Below are 10,495 nucleotides of genomic sequence, written 5' to 3'. Positions count from 1 at the left end.
TTCGTGGGTACTTGAAAACTTTTAAAGTATACTATTATATATCTATGATTTTACCACAGATTTTTTTGTTGATGTATAACGCGTTATAAATTATAAGTACCTAATAGATATTATGATATGATTAATTCGGAATTTATTATAGGTACCTATTATAGGTCAATTTTTTTTTAATACCATAGATAAATATATATATGTCTAATACATAGACTGATATACCGTCTCCGCTCAGAATCGTTTTTCTTATACAGTGATATTATATCATTGAATTCAAATTTAATACTGTCCGTTATACAGTGACTCACTTCTAAGCTACTGTACAGCAGAGCGACATCCACTTACCCACCTTTTTTTTTTTGTTGTTTATTTTTCCGACGCTTTTGAAACTACTGAGAATTTTTAACTTATGAGTTTTTGACCACCTCCCTATTGTATCAACTTGATTCACAATCCCATCAGAAAAAAATCTAAAGGCCATTGCCTGACAGATTAAAATACACATTATTGTAATACTATTACGTTTATCGCTTCGCTCAGGATCTACAAATGTCTAATTTATTTACACAATGTCGAAAAAATCATTTCACCGGGGGATTAGTACCTAACTCCCTCCAGACCACCCTATACGTAATATAAAGTTTATAATTTTGCCAGCCATTTACGTATTTTAATAATATTTAATACAGATTTAAATGTTTATATATAAGTGTATATGACCTAGTACCTACCTACAATTTTCAAGCGTCCATTCGATAATGATCCCATGGCTATCGGACGAAAGTACTATAGTTTCCAATTGAGCAATACTTGATATGAAACCTTTGTGGTATTCCATTTCTTGGCACAATGTCCATTTATTAAAGGCAGAAGTCCATAATCGCAATATACTATCGTAACATCCAGTTATTATAACTGTGTTATTATATTCAGCACAATATACATACGACGGATGTGGAAGAATCTAAAAATAATCATTTTTCAAGTACATACTTTGTTTTATATGTATTTAACTGTTCATACTTGGAAGTTTGTTTGATTGTTATTCTTCAGTGTCCAAACACACGCAGTATAATCGGAAGAAGTTGTTAATAAATTATTATTATCATTGCTCCACCTTAAAGTATAAACCAAACCTGTGAATGTCAAAATATAAACAAGTATTGTAAATTGTAATAGACTATATAGATACAGTGTGATTCTTTTTTCGTCAACCCGGGAATAAAGTAGTTTCTTAAGAAATTCAAGGTATTTTTAATTTATTCTTTAACGTTCAATACTTTAATAACATTATTAAGGGGACGTTACAGTGACATTTGTTGTCTCTGTCTTACAAGTGCGTGACATAGCAACTTTTACGCTCAACAGATCACATTTATCTCCGTTATTTTAAAAATTAGAGCGAATTGAGCTCTTAATAAATGGAAAGACTATTATCTAGATAATGACATAGGCTTTTCATTATATTTTAACTTTAAAGCGATTTATGAGAATTATTTTAAAATTGTAAACTGTTTGTACATATTAAAATATTCATACTCGCTTTAAAATAAATTACATAATAAAAATCCTATATCATTGTCTAGATAATAATCTAACCTTTAAATTGTATAAGAGGTCAATTTGGTCTATTTTTTAAACTAATGGAGATAAACATGTTTTGCTGAGCGTAAAATTTGCTTTGTTACGTACCTACTTGTAAGATGCGGAGACAACAAAATAATGTCACTGTGACGTCCCCTTAACTATTTTACATTTTTTTATGATTATCGTAATTAGCATTTGCTAGTTGTTTATAAAATATATAAAAGTGTTTTAACAACTCTTTGTATTTTATAAGATGTTGCCCGGTTCATGATAAAAGAATCACTGTATTATTGGTACCTACCTATTATAATTTAAGTGAAGAAAACTTTACAAATTTACAATGACTTTATTTTGATTAAAAATTTTAATATTTTAATATGAAATATGACATTCAAAAATTGTTTTTGTATTACAGAGCCAGAAGTATTGTAATATAAAATATATTTTTCACATAACTAGAAGTAAAATATTAAAATATTAATGTTTTGATTATTTAAAAAATCTTCGGTCTTAGATAGTCTTTTCACTCTTTTGTATAGACTTATTCATATTTTCTGGTAATAATATTATTGCAGGTAGGTATAATATACTATATACAAGGTCGAACCTAGTGGGGTGGCCGGATGAGGGGGGAGTTGTGGTCAAAATTTTACATCCTATAATTTATAGTAAAATGATAATGGCTCCAATAAGATAACAAAAATATATTGTCCTGGATCAATTTTTAGAGTTGGCCAAACTACTATTGGCCTCCCAATAAAACCCTCTTCGGTACGCCCTAGACTTTATACCGATGATGGCTCAAATACCGCTTGAAGTTGGAGCGGTATACGGTATACCATAATATAATAAATTAATATTAATAATACCTTAAAATTTAAAAGTTTGACTTTACTCCCCGTTAAGTCATCGGTATTCCGGTGAACGGTGTTCCGGTAGGTAGACGATACTACGATAGTATACCGCTGATGTTGAATATCAGTGGCTACCGGTTTCTGATATCGTCATACCAATAAAATAAAAATAAATCTCAAAAAATAACATCGTTATATAGGTAATTTGATGAATCTAAAGACTAAAACCAATTTAAGGAAACACGTCATACAGCATATTATACTATAGTAATTTAATTGGATATTTAATTTTAGGTCATTAAATTTGATATTACTACCACGACTGAGATACATTATTATTTTTATGTACACCTACAATCTATAGGTATCAATAATTATATGTATGGTTAAAAAAACTTGGGTATTTATACGTGGAAATAATGCTGCGTCTACAGGTTTGTAATAAATTCACTGAAGTGAATAAAACTAATAATAATACGATTTTAAATTATACATTTCGATTTGACAAGTAGGTAGGTACCTAACCTATCTTATATTATATTAAGTTGAGATATCCATATAAGGCGATATTATATAAGTAACATTATAATACTTACCTTGATGACCAATTAACTGTTTAAACAATTTGTATCCTGGTATTGAATATATATTTATATTTTTTCCTGTAGCAACCGCTAGCCTTAAACCATCATAACTAAATTTTAAATACATACATCCTTCTAAGTTCGGTTGAAGTTTCACAATTTCAGAATTTGGTATTTTACATTTTTGACCAGGAAAACGTTTCCACTTAATATCGTATTCCTATAAATACAATTAATACTATTCATTTATTTTTCAATGAATGAATGCTTAAAATTTATATTAATCTATACTTGAAACGTTTCTTGACTTGAACTGATTGAATCAGAATTAATTTCATTTGGTGAACTAGAGTCAATAGATTTTAATTCTTGTTGATTATGTTCTGATACCACTTCAGTTGCCCCAGAGTATTTTACCTTATTCAAACTTATATAAAGCGTGCTTGGATATTTTTTTAATATTCCTTTTATAAACCAATGCATTGCCTAAATATCCAAATACAGACTTTTTCTTTTTTAAGTTATATTTCACAAGTTAACTCCCAAATTATACCATATCTGGTAATACCTACCGTTGGATGACTTTTGTGAAAAGACTTCGGCTTTGGCCCAGGTTTATATAATTGTAATCTTATTTGTTTTCCTGTATTTGTAATTCCATTAGATCCAATTGGTCTTATAAACGCCCAAGCTATTCTATGCCAATCATTCATTGTTACTAGAGGTCGAATACTTCCAGTATAATCTACAATCTCAAATAATATTACTGTATTCTCTGTTATGATGTGTTTAAAATTTTCAGTATAAACCAGTTTTTCATCCCAGATTGGTATTATTGTTCTAGACATACATTTTAAGTTTATTTAAATGCATTTAAATTAAAATATTAAAAATAAATATTACTTATGAAATTTGAAATCAAATTCTTTTGTTAAAATGGGATTAATATAAGTTTTTTCTTGATTTGTTACATTTGCATTGCTTATTCTTAGATATTCCCACGTAGTTGTATCAATAATAGAAATTATAACACTTGGATGTTTTATTCTTGTATCAACTTTTAATGCATCTGTTTTATGAATATAAATTTCTAGTTTAATGTTTTCATTTTCATCTAAATATTTATTTTAAAAATTATTATAAAACTCATAGAAAGATTGTTGTAAAATAACTCCAAAAAATAATACTTCTTGTTTCTTCATTAAACATATTTAAACTAGCAACATTATTTAATGCAGCTGACAGCTCCATGTCATTTGTTTCTTTGTTTTCTTTCATTTTAACTCTAATAAAATATATATTAGAAATTATACTATTAGAAACTTCAAACTATGCATAACCGCATAATATGTAGTATTTTTTTACAATTAATGCATTCTATCAATAAATATTTTCTATTTTGTATGTGTGAATTTAAGTTTTTAAGTCGTATATTTATTGATTTATTGTGTACTATACTTTAATGGAACTATTCTGCTTGAACTATCTGTGAGGTCACTATCACTTAATTCAATGGATACACTTTCTGGCGTTACTGATCGACTGTTCTGTAAACTACTCTTGTTTGATATTGGACTAATAGCAGATATACTTCTTTCACTAGATCCATTAGTACTTGCAGACTTTTTACTAGATATTGAACGTGGGCGAGGGACAGGTATTGGCATACATACATCAGTGTTATCTGTTATTTCAAAATTGTACAATAATTAAATTAATTCAGACAAATGTTGTTTTTCTCTTAAATAATTTATAATAATAGTATTACAGAAATTACTTTTAATTTTTTGCCAACTTTGTGACAATGGTGATGAATCATGGCTAATTGATGACAATTCTGATCCATCCCTGTATGCAAATTACCCAATTCATCTTTTAAATTAAATTACAAACATTGTACAGTTCAATATCTTATTAACACTTTCAACGCCGCTGACGCGTATTCGCGGCAATAGAGTTTATTCCAATAGGTCGGTGCTGGTATACATTTATATACGATATAACTAAATAAGTTTTTTTTTAATAAACTCTGAAACTAAGATAGGCCATTGACAATGAACTTTAAATTTAAAGGTATGGGTGGTTTTAATTTTTATTTTTTCAGTCGTTTCTGAAATCACGGGTGGCGTTGAACATGTTAATCATAAAATACTATGACTGTACTCGGGGTAGCGTGGCTCCAAAATTCTCAATTGGGAAACCAATATTTTCAGACTCCTTTTCAATATAACCTTTACTAATTACAAGCATTGAAGTAATTTAAATTTTTGTTTGGAAAGTGTCTTAAAATTGTTCTCGTCCAATTAACTTATGGAAACACTAACCATCATGTCATCTGTCTACTTATATTATTTTTGGTTTTAATGTACCTAGGTAAACTAGTATGATATTATACCAAATATATTAGTTTAGTCTGTCACAATTTTCTATTTTATTTTAGATATGTTGTTTCACCTATTTTTGGAACTTCTTAAATCTTAACTAAAAACTATTAATTTAATTTAATTTAGCTTAGCTTTGAACAATCTACCAATTTATTGGTGCTAAATGTTTCAAACAAATAACAAATACAATTTTAAGCATGTTCTTTTATTCAATATAAATTAAAACTAATAAGACGCTTATCCCTAAGAAACAGTTTACTACATAAACGTTTAACAAATAATAATTTAAATAATTACAATAACAATTTCCTTTAAATATTAGCTTTAGTAGGTACCCAGTTCATTAATTATTATATCATTATCTAGTTTTATTAAAATTAATTTTTCTATAGAGATTAATATAAATGATTCTAGATTATTGATAGTCATTGAGTTTCTCAATCTATTATTATTAAATATTTAAGGGTATAAAACGATCTACTATTATCCCTTTATCATACTAATTTAAACTCATAAGTCATAACATAATAAAGTCAAAATTTAATTCATGGGGCCAGGGATTCAGTGGTGTATTGGTACGGGTACGCGGGTATACACCGTATACCCATCAGAAGATTTTCGATTTTCGGCGTATACCCAAGGTAAAATCTTATTTTACGGGTATACGCTTCCAAAATAACCAGAAAACCAAATATGATTTAAAATTTATTTAATAATTCATATAGGAAAAAAACGTTATTCGTTATTATATGTATTAATGAATTACTTATCAATTGAGGTAGGTATTGAATATAAGTTATATAACAATATGCGTCGTGTTTAATGTATTTTAAGACTTTAAGTTCAATTTAGTAAACCCAATATTGAATACAAAAAATCTATGTGGAAAATTCTATAGATTGTACCTATAATAATAATGTTATTATTATTTTAATTTTTTTGACATTCGAGTTGATTTTGTTTTATTTTCTATTGTTACATTATAAAAAAATTAATAAAATAATGTTAAAAACTATGTACTAATTGAACTGCAATAACGTTATATAATATATACGATGATATAATTTGATCGTTTAGGTTACGTACATATTTTATTGGTGCGTATACCCATAAATATATTTACCAATACACCACTGCTCATCCCCTAACTGTACTCAAGACATAAATCAATGACTAAAACTGATTATACTGTTAGTCGTTACATCAAGTTAATTCATAGATATATAAATCTAAATTGTAATGGCCAAAGGGTTATAATTTTATTTATTTACATTAAAAATGATTGTAAGATTTTTGTGGTTTATTTAAATGAGTACTTATTGAAAATAAATAAGTACCTCTCACTATTGCTGGAACTAGATCCTGTAGACCGAATATCATTTATACTTAATAATTTTTTCTTTCTTGGTTTAATTTCTGGTGGTTTCTGAAAATTAAATAATTTTATATTTTAATTTTAGTTTTTAAGACTTAAAAAATCATATTTACTCAAAATTAAACATTGTCTGTTATTCTAATTTCTGACCATTACAATATTACATATTTGTAACTTGTCTAATAGCTTAAGAGATAACCTATTGCATCTTATTAAAATTTAAAGACAATTGACAGTTTACAGGAATTGTATAACTTTTGCATCTACATTTCTGAGTAGTAAAAAATATATTTGTTGGCTTAAGCGTAAATGATCCTTCGAGACCTTCTTAATAATTAAACCTATGTTTCCTAAATAAATCAATAAATCTTAAAAAAATAAATATTTTATGTATCAAGGTACACTACTTCAATCAATGTATTTTTATCTTATTGTATTAAGTGTAAATAAACATATTGTAAATATTATTTAAAAAAAAAAAATAATAATAGCTAATTAATTAACCTATTTAATACAAAAAAAAAATCAAAAGCAGAATTTAAAATACTAGGTATATTACTAATCAGTAATTACTATACTCTATTATTCAATATATTATAACCCAATATTTATTGATTTTCAAAATCATCAACATCATAATTGGAAAAGGGTTTCCTTGTATATACTTACACATTATCAACAAATTCACAATAATATTGTAGTTCATAGGTACCTATCTCAATTATTAACTATCTTATTTACTTAAAAAACCAAAACAATTATAATACATTTAAACTTACTTCTATCAAATTTTCTCTAGAATCTGATATAGGGCTATATAAATTATTATGAAATTCAGTAAGTTCAATCATTGGATCTTTATCCATTACTTATTATACCAAATTAATTTTATTGAAGAAAGATATTTAATTTGTAATACTATACTTTTTAACATTTATTGTTCATCCTTTTTTACTATTTTAATATTACTATCAAAATAATAACAATAACTATTTTCTACATACTAACCAAATTATTGCATTCAATAATTGTTGGTTTATTGTTTTTGTTGTGTACCTATTGTATATACTGTAGTCATAGTGGATATCACCATAGCAACAACTGATTGTTTACATTTTTATAGAAGTAAATTTGAATAACGTACCTTTTTTAAACCATGTTTTTAGTCTAACTTTATTAAATTATTTGTAAAATAAAGAATTATTTCATTATTAAAGAGTACCTAATTCCATTATTAGGTTCTAGTTTTAGTGAATAGTGTTTTTAATATTCTTTTTGTAGTCTATAGTTAATCTATATAATTAATATACCTAGATATAACTAATACATTTATAAGGGGAGAAATGTTAATGGGGGGTTTATATAACCAAAACAATATTTATGATAATTAATATTTTATGGTAAAAAAGTTATGTTATAAGTAATAAATATCAAATTTTTTATATTTGTGGTATAGCAACTGATAGGTGAACTATGTTAGCATTACTACCCCTAAACTAATACTAATTAGTAATTTGGATTTGATCATATTTGGCCAAATAAATACTCAAAACAATTCGTTTTGAGGACTTTGGGGAGTTTAAGTAATTAAACTTATTTTTGTTAAATAATTACACCCAAGCGAAACCGAATGACGCCGTATCATTTGTCATTATTGATATTTTTGAAAAACAAGTATTAAGGCATAAATGCATACCTAATTAACAACTTATTATTATTTTATATCATTTAAAATATTGTTATTATAACAATATAAGTATTATTTTCATTGTTACTATTATAAATTATTATTATTTAATAATTTATTTATTTATAATTATTATTTCAAACTTAAATTATTATTTTTTGTAATTAAGTATATATTCGCATTATTACTTTTACTTTTCTGTTAGTTAAACAAAGTATATTATTTAGGTATTATTTATTGTGTCTTTTTGGATAAATTATTCTAATATTTATAAATGTTGTTACTAATTTCATGTATAAATTGAGTTTAGGTCGTAATATCTACATGTTATTGCGATATTGTTATTGTTGTTATTGTTATATTTTTGCTTTAACAGTTTTCCTATAAATACATTAATTCATCACAAAAAAAAATGTGTATTTATCAAGGCTTTAATATAAGGAATCCATAAAAAAAATATTAATTCAATGTTTCAAAATTCGAAATCCGTATTTTTCTCCGAATCCGGATTTTCTCAACACTACAACTTACTAGAGTAAAATATATTGTATATTTGTATATTATTATGATTTATAACCACAGATATAAAATACTTATATAAATATTTTATAATATCTGTGTTTATAACGTAATCACTACAAAATTCTGAGTTATCATCAAACATTATTATCAGTACGATTATCACCACGGACATAGATATAGTCCGTGGTTATCACGTATCAGATTATTATTTATCACATTTTACATTTTTTTAATAAATAAATTAGGCTTTATTGGGTAGAAGTGTAGAACGTGTTTTTTAATTTTCTTAAATATTTATGTTTTTGAAATCATCAAGATATTATATAAGTATATAAGTATTTATTTCCTTTAATACAACAGCAATTTACAATGTAAGAGTTTATATTTTTCTAGGATATAATTTAATATATTTTATTATTTCTGATGCATTTAAACAATTATAATTACATTAAAACTTTGATGACAATTATATTATAATTACTGTTAGGAATATGATTTATTTAGTTTATAAATGTTTTGATTTCAGATAAATAATGATGCAGTCTTTAGTAAATACCCTGAAATTTTCGTATTCAAAAATCAACATACAACCAGTTCGTTATCGGTATTGGAAAGATCAACAAGGTGCTCAGCCATTAATTAGACGATATGGTTATAATGATGATAAAATTCTCCAGTCAGGGTTATTGCCACGATCAGCCGATGAAAAAAATAAGTTGCCAATGCCCATATACAGACCTAAAGATGTTTGGAATGAACGCAGAGCTCTTTTTGGACAAAATGATTACATTGATATTTTAGGAAATGATTCTGTGCATCCTGTCCGAGTACTATACAATGTACCATCTTGGTTGAGAGGAGTAAAAGGCAATGAATTTCAAATATTATTAAGAAAGAGAAAAATGTTACAACATGGTGTATATCCATTGGCCAGACCAACAAAGTGGAGCCAAATGCAAAAAAGAATCAAATATTTGTATACTTTCTTGAATAGAAAAACTAGAACTGGAATGGAAAAATAATAACTTAGTATGTTAAACAATATAATAAATTAGTATTTAAAATGATTTGTATTTTGTATAAAGAGAGAAAAACTTAAATAATGGACACTGAACATTTATGAAATGTTCTGTCAACAATTTAAAATAATTCAATTAAAATGTCTTTAAAAAATTATAATATTAGGTTGATGTAAATATATATCTACATTTAAAAATAATTTTTGTTTTTGTATTAATGTTTTAAATGTATTTAAGGGGGCTGCAACAGATGAAAAAAAAGTGACTTTTAGACCAATAAGTTATACAAAACTGGAAGAATTTGGTTTGACAGATTTTAATTTTGAAAACGGATTATGATTGATCAACAAGATGACTAGGGAATGGTCGAGGCGATTTTGAATATTTTTGTATTTATATTATTCATTATGACAGTAACAATAATTAGAATATTCAAAATCGCCTCGACCATTCCCTAGAAAACTTGATCAATCATAATCTGTTTTCAAA

At 26.0% G+C, this 10,495-nt stretch overlaps 2 protein-coding genes across 3 annotated transcripts in view; one reads left to right on the top strand and one right to left on the bottom strand.

The window, feature by feature from the left end:
* LOC100159251 (jouberin) overlaps positions 1-10,495 on the bottom strand; it is a 15,818-nt gene that overhangs the window by 3,514 nt on the left and 1,809 nt on the right. Inside the window, exons 1-11 of one of the 2 annotated variants that reach the window (XM_016803239.2) lie at positions 7,558-8,035; positions 6,741-6,829; positions 4,797-4,867; positions 4,478-4,703; positions 4,207-4,304; positions 3,923-4,133; positions 3,592-3,859; positions 3,311-3,505; positions 3,032-3,239; positions 1,018-1,130; positions 726-958 (exon numbers count right to left, since the gene is read on the bottom strand). In XM_016803239.2, coding sequence (XP_016658728.1) covers positions 726-958; positions 1,018-1,130; positions 3,032-3,239; positions 3,311-3,505; positions 3,592-3,859; positions 3,923-4,133; positions 4,207-4,304; positions 4,478-4,703; positions 4,797-4,867; positions 6,741-6,829; positions 7,558-7,644 — 1,799 coding nt within the window. In that variant the 5' untranslated portion in view covers positions 7,645-8,035. Of the gene's footprint in view, positions 1-725; positions 959-1,017; positions 1,131-3,031; positions 3,240-3,310; positions 3,506-3,591; positions 3,860-3,922; positions 4,134-4,206; positions 4,305-4,477; positions 4,704-4,796; positions 4,868-6,740; positions 6,830-7,557; positions 8,036-10,495 lie in introns of those variants that run through there. The other variant, XM_029486846.1, reaches the window with a different exon arrangement.
* On the top strand, positions 9,205-10,054 carry LOC100168632 (39S ribosomal protein L51, mitochondrial). The gene is made up of 2 exons (XM_001949741.5): positions 9,205-9,358; positions 9,514-10,054. The coding sequence occupies exon 2, from the start codon at positions 9,521-9,523 to the stop codon at positions 10,007-10,009; it is 489 nt and encodes a 162-aa protein (XP_001949776.2). The 5' UTR covers positions 9,205-9,358; positions 9,514-9,520; the 3' UTR covers positions 10,010-10,054.

Source organism: Acyrthosiphon pisum, chromosome A1, assembly GCF_005508785.2.
Source record: "Acyrthosiphon pisum isolate AL4f chromosome A1, pea_aphid_22Mar2018_4r6ur, whole genome shotgun sequence".
NCBI lineage: Eukaryota > Metazoa > Arthropoda > Insecta > Hemiptera > Aphididae > Acyrthosiphon > Acyrthosiphon pisum.
Note: the sequence above shows the minus strand (reverse complement) of the source record. Positions and strands in the feature narration are given on the sequence as shown.

Excerpts from the sequence above, each read along its gene's own strand:
- LOC100168632 (XM_001949741.5), top strand. The coding sequence starts at position 9,521 with ATGATGCAGTCTTTAGTAAATACCCTGAAATTTTCGTATTCAAAAATC.